Source organism: Gavialis gangeticus, unplaced genomic scaffold (assembly GCF_001723915.1).
Source record: "Gavialis gangeticus isolate Ggan-Ray unplaced genomic scaffold, GavGan_comp1, whole genome shotgun sequence".
In the NCBI taxonomy this organism is placed as follows: domain Eukaryota; kingdom Metazoa; phylum Chordata; order Crocodylia; family Gavialidae; genus Gavialis; species Gavialis gangeticus.
The window spans coordinates 21,874,002-21,893,494 of NW_017729034.1; the positions used below are offsets into that span (position 1 = coordinate 21,874,002).

Genomic DNA, 19,493 nt, shown 5'->3' on the forward strand with positions numbered 1-19,493 from the left:
TTGAGCTTACGGTCCACTGCAACTCGCAGGTCCTTCTCTGCAGTACTGCAGCCCAGTTGCTCATTTCCCAGTCTGTATTTGTCCATTCAATTATTCTGTCCCAAGTGCAGGACCTTTCATTTGTCTTTGTTGAATCTCACCTGATTGATTCACAGATACCTCTGTGATCTTCCACCCCAAAAGTATGGCCCTCTATCTCTTGAGCCAAAAGACAATTCCTGTAGTGATGGACCCCTATTCCTGTCTCTGTGGATTAGGCCACTCCTGGGTAATATTATCCATTAATACACAAAGCCAATACATTACAGAGGATAAGAGGAGAATTCAGTCCCTGCAAGCCACATTGACACACAGGGTCTTTGATGAAATTACTAACCCTGGGAAGGAGGGAAGGGAGAGGGAATTTATGCCAGTTGGCAATTTTGGTAATACAAACACTGAGCACTAGTACTGTACCCAGACTTAGTCCATCTATTTGTTTCCTATCCAGCTGCCAAACGAACATTCAGAGAGCCAACACAAGAAGGGACAGTGCTGTGGTACATTCAACAGTGCAGCAACTGTATTTTTCCTGGAGATACATAAGACCATGTGGCAACAGTCAGGTGTTTTAAAGTTTTAGCAGCTGCAGAATGGGGCATATACCTCAGTCTCCATGGTCTCTAACCTGTCATTTATTTGCATAGATACCAATCATTTGAAAGCACCAGGCATCAGTTGCGTCAGTGTAGTGTATCGCTCACTGGACTCCCCAGAAATACAATTCCCTAGGACGATGTGCATCTCAGGACTCATATAATCTCCCTCCTCATAATTAAACTGATGTTTTGGCAATGCCCAACTGTGCATTTTTAAGTTTTAAAGGTAATGATGGAGCTGTCCTCCTCTCAGAAGCTAAACTTGTGTGGTAGGACCCTGCAGTTTCTCCTGTAGATACTCTAACTGCCCAGATTGCCCACTCTGTTGCTTTTGTTATCAAAATTCTGATTAGGCAGTTTCTCCCGGTGTCTTTGGGGTTAGGATTCTAAGCAAGTTAAGCAGGAATTGCTGTGGTTGCATTCCCTGGAGACCAGAGAAAATATAAAATACTCCTTTCCAATAATCTAGCACATCCCCACTGCCATACAATCTGAACAACATTGACCGACTCTGATAAAACAGAAGTCTTCCTGGTGTAGTGTACTATCAACACTGCTAAGTGTAAATGGGATGTTGGTGATGAAATTCCCAAGAGCTGTAGAAGAACCCAGCCCAAGGGATTCCCCACTACTCTTTCTGATGGAGGCAAGCAATTAGTGGCGACAAAGATCAGACTGGGAGAGTCACCTACTTCACTCCATTAGCCATAAGGGCAGCCATTGCTCTTGCAGGAGTCACATTCCCCACCATGAGGCCCAGAGATTGATCAGCCGCTTTCTGAATGAACTCGCTGGAATCCCCTGTCTTCTGGAGCAGGACCCGAGCCATCTCCTCCACCTCCTGGTCCATGTGCTTCTTCATGGTCCTAAAGAGCTCACCAAGGGTGCTGATAGCAAAGCGAGACACCTTTGAGCGGAGATTACTAACCTGTAGGAGGCAAAGTCATGAACAGGACACAAGAGTCATTTTAGGGAAAAAGGGATTGGTTTTGACATCCAGAGGGCCACAGGAAAAGCAGACCCACATACCATTTCAAAGGGAAATCTATGATCTACTGTTCTGAGTCAACAATAGGAAGCACAGATCTACCCCTGGCTCTGACACCAATTCCTTCTGTGGCCTTTGGCAAACCACTAAGAGCCCAATGCAACAGGATTGTTTGTGGGGTAAAGAACACTCAAACAAGTGCAGGCAGTACTGAGCCCTTGACTTCTCTAATTTAGCTTTTGATCTCCCTTCCAAAGTGATTGTCTTAGCCACTGCTGTACTGAAGGTAAGGGAGATGGGTAACACTAATTCATTCTCCATTCTGTGAGTATTGCCAAAGTCCCCTCCTGAAGGAAGCCCAAAAAATAAAATAATTAATAAATAAATAAGTAAATAAACAAACAAACAAACGATTTTAAGAAAGACTGAAATAAATCATTTTGTATGTATCCCCGTTCCCCCCTTTCCTTTAGCCAAAATCAAGTTACTGAATTTGTATGAATTTGGAAAATAAGCTTGGCTGATCCCACACTGCATCTTCTTAAGAATAAATGATTCACCAAAACATTTCGTCTGCCTCTGGTTGTGAAGATTAGTTAAGATACATAAAGACCATTGGAGAATAACTGTACACATGGGCCTGATCCTCCATGATGCTGAGCTCTCCTAATTCCCATTGAATCAGTGGGAGTTCAGCATGGGTTGGAGCTGGGAGGGAACTAAGGACTGGAATGGCTTTGACCCCCCAAAGCATGCAACTATCACCAACCATTTGCAGTGTAGATTTTTTCACTTAATCATCCCCCTGTGCTTGAACTGTAGAAGTTAACCTCCAGTCATGAAGTTTAGAGCACTCAGCACTACTTTGGATTGGGCTTTATTGACAAAACATGGTCCCAAAGACTAGAACAGACAAGCAACTGGAAGCCAAAAGATTGTTTTTGAAAGGTAAGTCAGCATTGTCTTTTAGCAGAAGATGATCCAGTGGTTCTGTCCATCTTAATTCCTTATTTTACTGGTCTTTTTAAAGTATAATACAAAAGACCAGAGAATATAACACCTGGACCATAAAAGCAACATCTGGAACAGGAGTAAAACAAAAGAAACCCATGTCTTGGCAGTTGATCTTCTGGAAGAGAGATAGAGGCACCTTCCTAGATGAATGGAAGAATGAGTCCCCTCAGCTGTAAAGTACAATGTGAACACCTCTACTCTCCCAATCCTGAATATCAAAGTTGGAAGACGTGGTCTGAATCCTGAAGGTCTGAAACTAGATAACTAAAGGCTCTATAGGTCTTAACACCACCACAGTCACTCACACCCTGCCACGGACCCCGGCCCCTGCTCATGCCCCTCACTTCCCCCCACACACACCTGCTGGTGCCCCTCACCCCCCATCCACAGCCCCCCATCCCCCGCAACTGCCAGAGCTATAGGGCCAGGGACCCAGGTCTGTAGCACCCTGCCCCTGACAGGAGCCAGCGGCTGCTGCAGCCTGGACCCACGCCCCCCAGATCTGTGTGTGGGGTGGGGGCAGACATGGCTGTCCACTGTGGGCTTGGGCTCCCACCCTACTGCCCTCCCCTGGGGCCTCCACAGCCTGATGGGTGCAACCCAGCTCTGCAGAGAACAGTGGCGCCATGTGGGCATCTCCTTGCCATTGTGAGCTCTGCGCTGCCCTGGCAATGTGTCCCCTGCCTGTGTGGCAGCACTGAGGGGCACAACCCTGTGCAGCTGCCCCCGCTGCTGCCACGCGGGCAGGGGACACGTTGCCAGGGCAGTACAGAGCTCACAGCATTAAGGCTGCCCCCGCCCTGCACACAGATCTGGGGGGCACAGGTCCCTCCTGCCTCCCTGAGAGTGTGTGCAGTGACAGGGAGCCAGCCCCACTCTCCCCACCCCCAGACAAGCTGCCCATGGCCCCATTCCACACCCCGTCAGGGCCCTGCGGCCACGCATTGCAGCCCTGGGCCCCAAGCCCCAGACACCCCAGCTGGGCAGCAGCCTCAGCCCCAGCCCCACCCAATTGCTCCCTCCCTCCCTATGGGGGCATCAATCCCCACCCCCACTACCTACAGGAGCTGCCCTCCAGGCTGCCAGGCAGCCATGGGCATATACATGCATATGGTGCCCCCTGCCTGCCTGCCTGCCCTCCTCCTGCTCCCTCCCAGCCCCCTGGAACTCTGCCAGCCTGCAAAAGTGCAAAATATGTGGGTTTCTCTGTTGAAGTGAAAAATCCATGTTTTCCTCAAGTAAAGGGGGAAATCCATGTTTTCTCCATTTTTCCGTGGCAAACGAAAAACCTGGATCCCTGAAGGACCCATGAGAAATAGGTACCCATCTTCCATTTCAGCAGCTCAGACATGCAGGGAGGGGGGAGAGAGAGAAAGAGAGAGGGAGTCAGTGTCTCACAAGGCTGAACATAGGCTCCCATCATCCTGACTGACAACAAGCCAGACTAGGATCTGGTAAATCACCTTCAAGAGGCCTCAGTCTCCATGTTTGTAGAATGCATAATGATAATCCCTAAATCAGCTGTTGTCAACCTGCTTAGACTTGAGGCCCACCTCAGAAAAGGCCAGCTCTTAGTTTTCACTCATTTTTTTTGACTGTGAAAAATAAGAGAACAGTTCTTCTGTTGCAAAAAAAACTCAGAAAGACCACAACAGGCCAGAATGTTTTTGACACTATGGATTCCTATTTGAAATCTCTGGGTTTATCTTGTGAATCAGCACTCCACACCTAACAGTGCTAACATTGCACAGCACCTTGCAATAGCCATAAAAGGATCACAAGGCACCCTGGGTGAGAATCATTGCCCTAACTCAGAGATGAGACATGCATGCACCCACTCATGCCACAGAAAGATGTATGCAAGAGGCAGGGATTTCTTGGACTATTCAAGTTTATATTTACAGTAGCGACGACTTAGAAAACTGAGGCCTGAGGGAGAACATCTTGCATTCGAAAGCTTATCTAATTTTATCCCAACTACATAGCTGATCCAATAAAAGATATCACCCTAAGAAATCCTTGCGTCTCTCGATTTCTAAACCATGACAGCTACAACATCATTTTTACACTACATCTGGACATAGATTCACTACATGTAGAGACAGCTATTATATGTATAAGTCTAGATATCAGAAACACAGACAGAGACAGAACTAAAATAGAGAGATAAAAGTGGAGAAAAGGATAAACATGCATATCTACTCTTTACACTGCATGAGGAGGTACAAGGGATAAACATGAAGCACCCATATCTTACCTCTCTGGTAACTGCCAACGAAACATCATGAATTCTACTAAGGAGGACTTCTGAATGGCAGGTAGCCAGACGGCGGATGCCAGAGAGTCCTTTCTCTTTCAGCTGCCTGAACAAAATAGACAAAAAGGAAAATATCATTGGTCCAGCATTGCATTTTGCTAAGCACAGTGCCAAATGCAACCTGGAATTCAGTCTGGAAAATTAAACAGACTCCAAAGCCCAACAATTGAGGCTTGAGAAGCAAATGCACTACATTTTCCAGAAAACTGCCTATTAACAAAATGTTCACTTAAAAAAAAATGACTTTCTAGCCCTTAATAGCTAGTCCATGCGATTCCCCAGGGACGTAGCCTGGAGGAAGGTGTATGATTGATTCACTCGTTCCACATGACAGACTCCAGCCTTGAGAAATCTACAGATTTTCATGGCAGACTATGGATTTTCCATCTCCATTTGGACTCAGGAGACATAATTTGCCTCTCTCCCTTATAACTCCTACTGATGTTGCTAATCTGTTTCCTGACCTCCCTCACTGAGCTAACAGTGCCACCTCTTGATAAGCAACAAGAAACACAGTCTTTGGCCACAATAGCCCCCATCACAGCAGACCTGGGCTAGTCCTGCTCAGATTTGCAATAGTGGAAAGTTAGAGAGGAAACCAGAGGAACAGAGGTGGAAGGGGAAGATATTTAAGTAAAACCATACACCTGTGCTTATACAGCAAGGTACACTATGGTCCAGAATAGCTCTACTGAAGTGAATGGAATCACTTTGGATATACTCTGATGAAACTTGGATCATAATTAGGCCCAGTGTCCTCCAGAGCTCATAGAAATTCTCCACCCCCTGCTCTGTGTCTACATAAATAGCAGGAAGTGGGGGGAAAGTAATTCAGGAGATCCTGGCTCCCTAATAAAATTACTCTTCTCATCCCATGCTCCCAAACCAGGCTGCAAGAAGAACAGTTCTCGAGTTTCAATGCAAGAGGAGAAACAATGTGGAAGTCCCTTCACCCCAAGCAATGCAAGTGATGGCTTGGGCCCTGTGCACAGACATGTAATTTGGAGATACGGGAGGATGCAGTTTCCCAAATGACCACCGCCCTCCGACCACAAAAGAAGGGAAGGAGACCCACTGCTCTTACCCACATATGCAGCAGTGAGACCAGAAGGGAAGGTAACAAAGGACAAAACTCTACCTCCCCCAGCATCTTGAAGCCTTCCACATGCTAGGGCCAAAACCTGCTTCTATCTTTGTGACAACTTAAAGAAGTGTTCACCTCCTTTGACTGGGAATCATGAGAGGGAAGTGATGCCTGAGGGACACTGGCTTCTACATGGAGAATCTTTTGATTGCTCCATGATTTTACCTCTTCTCTGGAACTACCATTTGAGGCTACACAAAGATCCAAAAGAGGATAGCACCAAACAAGGTAAGCTAACCTGCTCTGCACCTACACAGCAGTACAGCTAGGAGTAGGAGACCCAGTTTGGATAATGGCTGGGGAGGTTTTTACTGCCTCATATTGAATGAAGAGGAAATGTATTGTGGAGGCTCTGAACACAGCTTTGAAGGAGACAGCTGCTGAGGGACATACAAGGAGGGAAGGGTAAAGATTTTCCTCACCAGTCATTGCTACTGAGCCACTTGAGTGCATCCATCATCCCCTGCTCTGGGAGAGAGAAGGGTCTCATTTCGGACATATCCCCACTTTCAGATTCCTCCTCCCACTCTGAAGAACCCAGAATATTTGCTGGCAGAGAGTTAGCTGTAAGTACAAAATCAAACACGCTGACATAAATATGGCGGTGCTGGTCCCCATTCTATAGCAAAGGTTTCAGCCAAGGTTCCTGAAGGAATCTGATTTTAACTCTGCCCCCTCTAATGGTTAATTCCAGTTGCTTTTTGTCTGTGTCAGATATCAGCAATCTCATTTTCATGAGTTTCAGAAGTTTCACATCACAAATGTTTACGCAACATGAACTCAAGAAAAGAGAAAAAAACATCCTCAACTCTTGTAAACTGGGGCAGCTTCACTGGCTCCAGTGGAAGATCTGGCTCATAGTTTTCCCAACATTCAAACTCTTACCACTTGAGTAGAAAGTCTGCAAATTCACACAGGAATTCATTTTACCTTGGCACTGGGAACGTAGGAATTCGTGTTTTTCATAGTTTTATGAGTCTTGTAAAGATTTTTGTTCTGGAGAGCTGTACATTAAGTGCATGTCAAGAGTGCCGGGATAGAATATATTCATCATCAAATAGGGTTGTTTATAAGCTGTGCAAAAGCTTAGCTTTCTTCTGCAGATAATTTAAAATGTCTAACCCTTATGGTAGTGAAGGTAAGAAGATGAAGTAATGGCAAATGCAAATATACTAGACAACAAATTTGCTAGGGAACCTATTTACCATCAGGAGTGTTAGAGGTAAAAAAAATCCACACCTAAAGATCTAGATGCAAGAAATTTTTGTCTTCTAAACTGTAGATAAAGCTCTGTGTCTTCTAGATGGGCTGATTATAACTATCATATAAAACTTCAAGGAATAGTGGACATATAATTATGTACTGTCCAGATGGCACGGAAGAAATCTAATACCAAAATTTAAGGATGAGATTTTCAAAGGTGGTCAATCTGACCATTTTTGTAAATCTCATCCTAAATAGAAAGGGAAAAGAATCTTTGATGGGATATGGATACAGACCTAGCCAAACCCTTCTTATCTTGCAATAGTTTATGAAATCCCATCATAAGATCTTCAAACAGAACAGATGCTTTCAGAACAAGAGGGACCAGAGTCACTAGCTATTTCCCTTTGTCCTTTGTTAATTTACTGCAGAGGACAAACAGTTTGAATATCCCCATGCAGCTTTCCACATCTGTCATTGTATTAGGCTATAGGCTGTGAGCATAGCCCGTGTCCACTTCATGTGTCCCAGATCTGACCCCAAAGGCTGGATGTCTATAACCACCTCTAGCTGTGATAGCATTATTGTATAATGCCATACCTGCAAACAACTTATTTCTGCTGTTCTATACAGGAAGACAATAAGGATAATCATTGAAAAGTCATGCAATGACACAGGGACCTTCTAGGGAGAGGAGGAGGTAACTTAGATCACTTATGTAAATAAGGGAATCCAGATTGGCTGCATCGGAGCTCATGTAACTTTACAAGATATGCACACATAAAAGCTTTTCTGAACATGCAAATAACATCCTAAAAGAGAAATGAAGTTGCAACAGCAGCAGCAAAAGAAAAATTAGACATTCAAAATGAATGAAGCACCCAAACCTGGAGTTCTACTAACTCCTTATTCAGGCAAACTTTCCCTGGGCTATATGAAGGCTCATTTCAGTGTCACTCAGCCTGGAACAACTCCTCTATGCTTACTATGAATTTATACTAGTGCAAATAAGAGCAGAATTTGAACCAGGGCTCACTGGCATCCATGGACCAAGGCACCCTGGACTTGTGCTCAGAGCTGCATCTTGTCTATCCCGTTCCCCACAGACCAAGCAAATCTCACCTGAAGAGTGGCGCAGGAAGCTGCTCTCATGATTGATGATGGGGATGCTTGGCAAAGATGGCCTGTTGACTCTTTTCTTTAAGGCAACACCAAAGCTGGCTTTGCATGGGTTGCTCATGCTGGGTGAAATGGAGATGAGCCCATTGGTATTAAGTGGGCCAAAGCCTGTGGAAACTGAAAGAGCCAAAGGGGAGTAGTCATTTTTTCCAGTGATGGACTGGATAGCTCAAAGCATAGGCACTGAGAATGCAGGAGCCTGAAGGCCTGGTCCCCCTTGGGAAGAGGGCCATCACCTGAAATGCTTAAAAATTTCCAAGTCTATCATCTTAGCGCCCTCCCCCACCCCCAGCAAAAATAAGAGTTGGTGCCTGTGGCTAAGGGGTTGATACTGGGCCAAGGCAGGGGGGTGGGGGTTGTCCTTTACAGAAAAGTACCACAGTACTGTCCATAAGAATCCAGACATAGAGGCAACACTATCATAAGCTGTAGTGCCAGGCATCATAATATAGCAGTACTTTCTATAAAGGAAACTTAGCATCCCACTTCCTCTGTTCTAGCCACTGTTGAGATGAGCGGAGGATTTATGCCTCCAGGGGCTGTCAATCCAGCACTAAATTCACTTCACCAACTCACAGCAATAAAAAGTAGAGGTAACCTTGTAGAATACCCTTGGGCTGAGTGCTGACTTGCAGCTTTCCCTGCTGCTGCACTCCTTGGAGTTTGTGCCGCAGTACAATCAACGCTCGTCAGTTGCAATTAAGTCAGAGCCTGTAAGTTGTGCTCTAGTGTATATTTTATTTATATATATTTAATATCGAAAATATATTTTAGATATATATTTTATACACATACACACACATACTTTACTCTCCTGTATATGTATATGCAACACATGAACTATTCAGACTTTCCAAAAACATATGCTTCTTGGGGGTGTTTCTGAAGGCAGGGTGATTTGTCTTCCTGTGTGAGCAAGATCTTTCTTCATATTTTAATTAGAAACATTTTTATTTAAATTCATCCAGGTTATAACTTAGTTATAAACTTTCTTTTGGACTCATTGGCTTTTCTTTGTCACAGCAGGCTCTGCTGCAACACGAAAGACATGCTGTAAAAGCCCAAGTCTGATCTGCATGGCAAAATGAATCACTGGATAAAGCCTGTGCTGGGGAACATGAGGTGTGGGCTCTGGTTCTGGCTCAACCAGTGACTCCCTGGGTGGCTTTGGGTGAGCCACTCTGTGACTGAGTTTCACCATCTGCAAAGTGGGAATAATTACTTTCCAGATTCGTTTGTGAACTGGTTTGAGATCTTGCATGAAAAGCACTATAGAACTGTTAAATCTTATTATCATCAGCAGCCATATTATTAAAGAGGAAGGCTACTCCCATGGCTAGGTACTGACCAACCTCCAGAGCTGTTAATCCAGCACTAAATTCACTCCAACTCAGAGCAATAAAAAGCAGAGGTGACCTTGTAGAATATCCTGCACTGCCACAGACTTCCTGTCTAACTGTAAGCAAGTCACTTGGAGTCAGATCCAAGTGTCCTAGGCCTGGCACTACTTTCTTGCTCTGTCACTTGCTCACTTGCTCTCTTACTGTCAAGGAAAGGACTCTTGCGTTCCTTTTTGCACACTGGTCTAGCTGCAACTTGGGGTGGAAACTGACAGGTGCTGTGTGGGCCTATTCCAGCCTTGCCCATTGCCTGTTTTTTTGGGAATTCTCCTGGGCTGTGGCAGGCAGTTGTGATTCAAGCTCATACAATCCCATATACAATCTAGCAGGCTAAAGAGAGCTTGTAACCCAGGTCTCCCACTTTCTGGGCAAGCACTCTAAGCACTGGACTATTACATTAATAGAACCTCCTCTTCCTGCGTGTTTCTCATGAAAGTGGCTGTGCCTTATGTTGAATACAGTACTTTTGAGGAGTGTCAGCATGGTCAGAGGGCACCTATTGGAGTGGCATCCTTAAGGGACTTCAGCCCAAGAAGTGCATAGTTTACCTATCCCAGGTGGCCCTAAGCAAAAGAAAGGTGTACCAACCATTCAAATCATACATTAGGGCAACAGTTATGGCCAATTCCAATATCAGAACCTAAAGTACTTAAGTATTTTGGGGCCTGCAGCACATGACTTCTGAGGAGAGGCTGCAGGACCTGGGATTATTTAGTCTGCAGAAGAGAAGGCTGAGGGGGGATTTGATAGCAGCCTTCAACTCCCTGAACGGTGGTTCCAAAGAGGATGGAGCTTGACTGTTTTCAGTGCTGACGGATGACAGAACAGAGAGTAATAGTCTCAAGTTGCAGCAATGGAGGTTTAGGTTGGATATTAGGAAAAACTCTCACTAGCAGGGTGGTGAAGCACTGGAATGGATTACCTAGAGAGGTGGTGGAATCTCCATCCTTGGAGGTTTTTATGGCCCAATTTGACAAAGCCCTGGCTGGGATGATCTAGTTTGGGTTGGTCCTGCTTTGAGCAGGGGGTTGGACAAGATGACCTCCTGAGGTCCCTTCCAACCCTCATTTTCTATGATTCTGTGATTCAAAGTAAGATTTCCTGACAAAGCGTTGTGTCTGTAGTTAGCCTGGGTTTTTGCTTATCACATTTCAAATGCCTATGTGCTTTTTTAGATTTTGCCTTTACCCTTTTCTTCCCATTCCCCATTTGTTAGATAGGGAAAATAGACTTGCTCTATCCTACTGGGGTTTTGAGAAGAAAAATCCATTATGGAGCATGCTGCACTCAAGAACTACAGTAATAGGGACCTTTATCAGCACCTTAAACTATGCTATCTGGGATAGCTGAGACCCATGATCAGCCACCCTTGGGTGAAAGTCTCTTTCTATGGATTTCTCAGACTGACTGCATACTGAAAGGAGCTCCTTCCAAGCACACCAGAAGAAGAGAAATGTAGTAGTCCCTACCCGGAGATTTGAACTGGGGTTAGATAATCTATGGACAATGCCTGTGGCAATGATGATTGCTTCTCCAAAGAGATCTTCCTGACCTACAACTCTGATTATAAGAATGGAATATAGTGACCCTAAACCATAGGCACTCACACGGTGTATTTGAGGTACAACATGCTCCCAGCCTATGTGACAGAATTTTGCACTCTACACAGGTGCCGATGACTACATATGGTACAGGCCAGAGGCATGTAGCAGCCACTTACCTTCCTGAGCAATACCCCCGGGGTCCACACTCTGAAGTTGTTCCCGGAGCTGCAGGGACCTTTCCTTTTCCCTCTCTCGACGCAAAAGCTCCATCTCTTTCATTTGCTTCTGACGCAATTTCTCCTGAGCCGACTTGGAGATGGTGACATGGATCTGGACAGAGTGGGAATATATCATCATCGTTTCATAGATGTTAGGGGCTGGAAGGGACCTTACAAATCATCGGGTCCAGCCCCCCTGCACTTGGGCAGGAAAGACTGCTGGGGTCAGATGACTCCAGCAAGATAGGCGTCAAGATGCAGAGGGACATAAACACTCAGCACTTCACACTGTCCCAGCAGCAGGAATGCTGTGGTGCAATACCAACAAAATTAGTTATGGTTCAGCCTACATCTGAGTACTTTTAGGCATAATGGGTGCATACAGAAGTGCAGCTTCCAGGTCTAACTCGTGGCGATTCATAGAAATTGCCATGAGTTAGACTGATCCTTCTGACCCAACAGACATTAGCTATTGGATCAGAAGGGTGGAGGATTGGCTCCAATTTGGAGTGGATCCAGGGAGAGAGGCTATGTCTTCTCCTGGCTCTTTCCTTGGCTCTGGCTCCACTCTTGCAGCTTTGCTGCCATCTCTGAAGGAGAGGGGGGAAAGGCAGGGGCCAGTGGTTGTTTTGGGGCTCTCAGCCCCACTGGAGTGGGGTAGACTGGAGCCCACTCAAGGTGAGGGGCTCCAAGTCACCCACCTCCCCACTCCAGAAGGGCTGAGAAAATCCCAGAAGGGACCTTCCTCCCCTGCCTTTTCCTCCTCCCATCCAGAGACAGCAGCTCAGGCCAGGCTGCTGTTGCAACCAGAACAGGCAAATTAATGAACCATCTTCATTTGAACTCTCATACAATAAGCACTAATTTGTCAAGTGATCAGGGGGCTTTGCAGTCATGCTTTTCTGCTTTGGCACAGCATTAGAGTACTTTCAAGGGGCTGTTTGCATGACAAATGTCATTTCCGTCTGCACCCAACTTCTCCCACATACAATTAAACTAAAAAAAAGGAGGTCTGGTCAAATTTAGAGGCATTCATTTACACCTCTGGAGGTCTAAGTGGCTGGAAAGTGAATAGATGAATTATACCTTGAAACAAGAAATGCAGCCAGCAAAAAGGTGCATGGAAAAGCAAGCTCCCTTATATTATTTTTAACCCTTTTAATTATTTCCCCTCAGTGTTGCCAGATTTGAAAAATGGAAATATCATGCTGGAAACTCACCATGATTGTACTTAATGAAACATTATCAGATGTTGCCAAAATGAAAGATGATGCAGATGTAAGTGCTTTTCTTCACCCCTAATATGTGATCTATAAATAATAGCAAATATTTTGATCCTTTCACTCACTGCCACCCCTTAGAATTTTAGTATCTCAGTTGGATTCTGTCATGTTTGCTCCCCTGTGCTGCTGTGCACAGGACTTTAAGAGCTCAGGCACAAGCTCTCCACGTACATGAAAGACCGTACACATGGAACAAAATGCAAAGGCAATTTAAGGCCTTCTGAAGGCAGAAAACTGACCACATGCGAATATTTTCTTCTAAATGCAAGTGTGCTTTGGATTGCCCTGAACATACATGCTTTGTGCAATGTTAGGTGTGAGAAAGGACTCTTTCGGTATAAATTAATTGCCATTAGCCAAACAATGATCTCTGCATCTCCTTTTTCAGTAAGAGCACACAGGCAATGTATGACTCCTCAACTGAGTTCCTTTGGGGCTGGAATCTCTGCAGAGGATGTTTAGCATTTTCACAGCTATTTATCATTTATATTTATCTAGTGCCTGTGATCCCTAATATGCTAGGTGTGTATAATCAAAGAACCAAAAGGCCATTCCCATATCATAGAAATGAACACATACCCTTCCATTACTCTCCTTCCAGTTGTCATCCTTCAAAAGCTTGGGACCCAGCAGGTGACCTGTCTCCTTGCCCTGGCTGAGGGAGAGTGTTGTCAAAGGCAGCAAAGGTTCTGGTGCATACCCAGTAGGCTTCATGCCCACGATCAAGCCATTCTTGGGAGCAGCTAAAATGGGTGCCGAACTTCTGAATTCTGAGGAATCAAGAACATATACAGATCTCAATGGGGAGATTTATACACTAGCATCCCCAGGCTGCTCAGATAGTGGTTTAGTTCTTCTCCTTTAAAAGCGGAATGTCTTTTCAAGTCCTTGAAATACAAATCTAGCAAACAAAGTACAGGGCCCAGTCCTCAGCGCCTAGCAAGCAGCTATTTGCTATAAAAGGGTGCCAAGGGAAATTTTCACTCCAAAAGAACAAACATTTTCCTCTATCCTCCCATCTCTTCAGACCTTAGCAAGGCATCTTTCTTTTCTCAGTTGATAATGGTCTGTGTTTATCTGACCCTCTTACCTTCTGACAACCATAACTTTAGGTACAGATGCAAAAAAAAAAAAAAATAAAAAATAAAAAAAAAAATCGAGGTTCCCTCCTCTTTAGAGGAAAATGAAAGGGCTTTTTAACAGAAAAGTTTTGGGCTGCTGAAATACAAACATATAAAGAGCAGTGTCCGGAAAGCCACAATCAACTTCCCCTTAGTGAATTCATTATCAAAATTAACAGTTCTGCCCCTGAAATTAGCACCTCTCTCAACCAGCTGCCCTGAGGGATGAGTGAGAAAGTGTCCTGTTAATGTGCTATAGCACAAGGCATCTTATTCTCATTTACTCTCCATCTTAGCTGCTGAGTTCAGAGAACCAGTCATTCCATACACTACTTCACAGATGATAGTTAACATCATGGGATAAATCAACCACAAAAAAAGGAATCAGGAATTGATTTCATTAAATGAAATCAACAACAAAAACAAAGATGGGCTGACCTTGCAGTTCATTGCTACCCTGAAAAGTATACCTATACAAAAATGTCAGCTTCTTACTCAGCAAATAGCTCCCTTGTTTTATTTAAAGTCATATTTGCATATTGCCATCAAAAAGAGTGGTCACTACCATTTATTACCCTTGCAGAGCTCATACAGCTGTGGAAGAATAAGCTGGATTCTAGTCCTTATGGCACACCAACACAAGTGTTCTAAACACATAGAAAGCAATCTAACGAGGCTTGCACAGAAGTATCTAACACACTCATTAAACTTACAGAGCTGCTCTTTCTAATGAAGATGCATGAGAGAAGAATAATGCAGTCTGCCTTTCAGACCCCAGGTTGAGTTTAAAGGTCTGGACATTAAGGGGGGGAACAGATTTTTAATAGCAATTTAAGCACCTGTGATCAGCAAGGCAGACATGAAACCCACTCAATGTTAGTTTTCCCATATTCAATGTTTAGAGTAAGACCTCATGTCAGATGGTTGACATATTCAGGTCAGATAAGTAGTGCATAATTTGGATCTTTCTCTATGTCCCCTGGGGCCATAAAGCTGAGCTGAAAAAATCGCAAGGAGAACCTGTCTCCTGGGGTTTCTGCCTCATCAGTGCACAAACAAGCAAAGCTCATCTGGCTGTTTTACAGCTTGACAAAAGGCTCCATTTGGGGTTCATCCCAATTCTAAGCAAGGATTCTGGGGAGGCAGAAAGGGCAAGCAGAGGCATTTCTTATTTGGTCTGACACAGTTTCTCTCTTTCTCTAGCCTTCCATGGTGCTAGAAGCCATACGAAGAGATACACATTGGATGGTGTAGTTGAGAGTCGATGGGATGATTTCGACTTTGCTTATGAGCTTTGGGGGGGTGAATGACTCAAGCTCTGCCACTGAACACAGGAAGTTAAGCCCCATTCACAGTGGGCAAAGCCACACCACTGCCTCCAGAGCAGCTGGACAACTTTTCTAAAGTTTCTCCCTCTACTAATGAAGAATTACAGAATGTTTTTGGTTTTTTCCCCCCACAATCAGGCCTTTGCCTGTCCCACATGAACTGGGATCCTGATGTTTGTTCTGAGATAAAATAACCACATGTTTGTTTGGGGTTTTTTACATACCCAGAGATTTAAGAGTCTTTTCCTCAGCGCTGCTGTCTGGCCCAGACCTTTAAACAAGCAAGTAGAAAAAAAAATACACAAGTAAATAGAGGAATACAGACCAGTTGAATGAAAGTGGGTTTTCTTACCTGAGCCACCACGACCTAGCAGGAAGTTTAACTCATAGACCTCACATTCTGTTGGCAACTGCTTTATAAAAACCATTACTTCCCTCTGTTGGTAAATTTACATTAGAGGCAAACCCTGTTCTGACTGAAACCACTGGATCAGATCCTTAGGTTCAGGCTTTCTGTACCCAGTTTAGTTCAGGAAGGAGAGGCATCAAAGCAGGTCACCAGCCATTAGGCAGGTCCAAAGGCTCAAATAAGTGAAGCTACATTTAAACTGGTGTGACAGAGGAGAATCAAGCTTTATCTGTTCAGGAGTGAAATCAGATTATATTCTTCTCAAAATAAAATCATTCTTCACATCAATTTGTGGATACGAACCTAGCAAGGATAGTCAGGTGAGTATTGTAATGAAGTATATACATTGCAGCTCCAACCATTTTTTATTTATTGTTACATCAAGAATACAACTGACAACTAGATTTCCCTAAGTACAGAAGCCAGACATATAAATGGATATCATCCTATCTATTGTGCATATTAATGTTTTAAATTATTCTCTACCACCCTGCACCTGAGATCTCTGAGCATGATAAAAATATTAACAAACAGAGCCTCCCAACTTCACTGATTAACTGTGCAGTGAGATGTACGCAAGTATTGGAGCTCTCATTTTACGATGGGGAGACCAAGGCCCAGAAGTATCAAAGCCTACCTCTACAGAAGAGGCTTCTGCCTTTGACAGTTAGATATCCAACTGCTGATATATGCCCTGCAAATTATTGTAGGTACAGATGTCTCCAAACCAAAAAGTGCCTCAGAGTTGGAGAACAGACTCAGGTCCGCGTGAAGCTTGGTTCACAAATGTCTGGCCCAAGATTACAAAGTGAATTACTGGCAAAAGCAGTAGAACCCAGAAGTCCTGGCTCCTACTCCTAATGTCTAACCACCATACCATGCTTCTGTATATATGGCATAACTTTTTCATGATAGATGTACAGTGCGCGCAGCATGTATATTTTGGGAAGCTAGCTGTGAAAATAAAAATATCTTTAAATAAGATCTGCATGGAAGAAGTTATAATGAACAGGAAGAAGATCCTAGGCAGAGTTTTACCTTATCTCAGGGGAGTCTTCTGCAGACAGACTCACTGGATTTAGTTGCTGAGCACCTGGAAGAGGCATTGGAGTAGTGCCAAGGTCTCCATTGGATGGTCTTGCTGATTTAGGGATAGGGGGGATCAGAGCAGCTCCTAAAGACTTCTTCATCTTCTCATCATTGCACTGCAAGTACTGGAGGGAAGCATGGCAATGGAAGAGTCCAGGGCCCAAGAAATTAAAGTTCAGATTAAACCAGTACCCTTATCCATGATCTTACCAGTAACTGAATCCTACTTTGTCATTGTGCAGAGGCAAGTAAGGTTTAGGGGCAAAGGCTGCTGAGATAACGTGAGCACTGACAGGAACTCATTCTGTTGGGCTATTGAGAAGATATCCTTGCAGCAATGTATTGGAGGCAGGGTGGCTAAGGCATGAGCAGGCCAAAATGCACCTCACTGCAACAGAAAGTGCACCTTTTCTTCCACAGTGGGGAGAGAGGGAGAGAGCCCTTACTTTCCACCAAAAACTGATAGCATCCCTCTGCCCAGCATCTGGGACAGGGGAAGCAAAGGGAAAGCAGCAGAAATACCATTGTTCCACTCTGCCTCTCATCTGTCTATGCATCTTCACCTTGCACATGCCTGCAGCAGTCTCAGAGCACCCTCTGCCTGCCTTAGCACCTGCCTGCCAATTCCCTGCTTAGTTGGCAGAGTTTCTGGGGTGTTCTTGCTCTTTTAGCCTTTCTGACAGCAGTGAAATGAATTTGGCTTGCAGTCCCCTGGCTGTATCTTGAACACCTCTCAAACATCGCTGTATTCCAGCCAATTTTCTACAACTCATTTCACATTCTGTCAAAACCTGCTGCTCTAAAGTCCATAATTTTTCTATTACTGCCCTTTCCTTAGACCCTCGTCAGCATTCAGCCCAGATAATAATGGGATCTTGGGTCTCTAGTTGCTCTCCACCTCCCATCTAATTTATCATATCTGGCTCATTGTCAGTTATTAACTCCAAAGCAGCCTCTTGCTTTGCTGTTGGTACAATGTGCTATGTAAGCAAACCCTCCTGGGCCTATCTGTCGACCTAACAGAACTATTTTATTTGGGCTGGACCCCCTTTTGGATCATCTGTATCTTGGCAAGGACTGATAGGGAGGAAGGGACTGGAGAGGCAGATATACATGCTGTGGTTTTCCCATCAGTCTCTTCATGGTTAATGGCACTCCAAAAAACCCAATCAAGGTACTCCAGGGATGGCTTTGTCCCTATACCTAGATACCTGCGATCCCGTCTGCTGGCCTTCGATAGATTTCTGTCATTTGCCAAAATGTTTCCTAATCACCCTTCTTCCCTCATCTCACAAGGCAGAACCAAAATTTCTGCAACTCCTGTCAGCCCTGCAGGACCACAGTTGAGAGATGTTACAGATGGAGCCATCCACTTGGTTCCAGTCAGTTGCCCTGGTGGCAGCCCACTGAAGGGAACATAGCTGTACTAAGGCCACAGAGAACCTAATTTGAACTCTAGGCACTTTATCATAGGTGATGATGCTCACGATAGAAATAACTCATCTGAACATGTAGATTCCAAGTTGAGCCTGCAGGGACAGTCCCCACGGCAAACACCTTCTTGCATCAAAATTGCATCACTGTGAAATAAAAGTCATTTGGCTTGCAGTCCATCTCTGCTGGATCTTTTGCACTTTTAAAACAAGGACCCCCCATGTGGCACACATTTATTAACAGGGTAGGCATATGCAAAGAGCTGTACTGACCATCTAATTGGTTGTTCCTCAGCAAACACCCTGAGGACCACTAGTGAGTTCACATGTTAGTTAAAGGTACATTACCCTTTGCAAATGCAATACAGAGGCTAAGATTTTAGTAACTAAATTATGCCATTCTTGGACTTCTACCAGGATCCTGAACTTTTAACAAATTATATGAATATTTTAGATCTCTTGCCTGGTATGTAATAAAGCACAAAAGAAATCCAGTCTGGTATGGTTTAGTTTTCTTCTGCATATTTACCTCCTGGGAAGCTGGCAGCAGCTCAGCACAACTGTTGCTACTGCTCCAGCTGCTTGTGCCATTCTCTAAGTTTTTTTGCTCCTTTTCATTTGGTCCATTGGCCTCTGGGGAGGTTGGGATACTCTGAATGGGAGGCATGGGCTTGGAAGTTATCAGCAGCCGTTGGGAAGCGGATCTGGAAACAGCTGGCTTCAGGGCAACCCCCTTAGGGTCACTGGAGTCGGACAAACCTGCAAAGCAGACATATATTTCATAGATTTTTAGGGTCAGAAGGGACCTCAGTAAGATCATTGAATCCAACTCCCTGCCCTGAGCAGGAAAGAGCGCAGGTGTTTGTCCAGTCTCCTCTTAAAGTCCTCCAGGGTAGGGGAAAGCACCACCTACCTTAGAAGTCCAATGCAGATTCTGGCAACCCTTACCATGAAGTTCTTTCTGATGTCCAATCTAAATCTGCTTCCTGTCAGTTTGTGACCGTTTCTAGTCACACACCCCCCAGGGGCGCCCTGGTAAACAGACCATCTCCTAATTCCTTGCTGCCCCCTGCGATGAATTTGTAGATGGCCACAAGATCACCTCTCAGCCTTCTCTTGGGGAGGCTGAAGAGATCCAGGCCCCTCAATCTCTCCCCATAGGGCCTTACCTGCAGGCCCCTAACC

General features: G+C 44.7%; 1 protein-coding gene across 1 annotated transcript in view; it reads right to left on the bottom strand.

The window, feature by feature from the left end:
• The window catches only part of FAM179A (family with sequence similarity 179 member A), a 60,014-nt gene that overhangs the window by 32,157 nt on the left and 8,364 nt on the right, over positions 1-19,493 (bottom strand). The window contains 9 exon segments of the mRNA XM_019527669.1: positions 1,331-1,566; positions 4,898-5,003; positions 6,524-6,665; positions 8,427-8,600; positions 11,604-11,757; positions 13,508-13,698; positions 15,602-15,648; positions 16,825-17,016; positions 18,836-19,067. Coding sequence (XP_019383214.1) covers positions 1,331-1,566; positions 4,898-5,003; positions 6,524-6,665; positions 8,427-8,600; positions 11,604-11,757; positions 13,508-13,698; positions 15,602-15,648; positions 16,825-17,016; positions 18,836-19,067 — 1,474 coding nt within the window.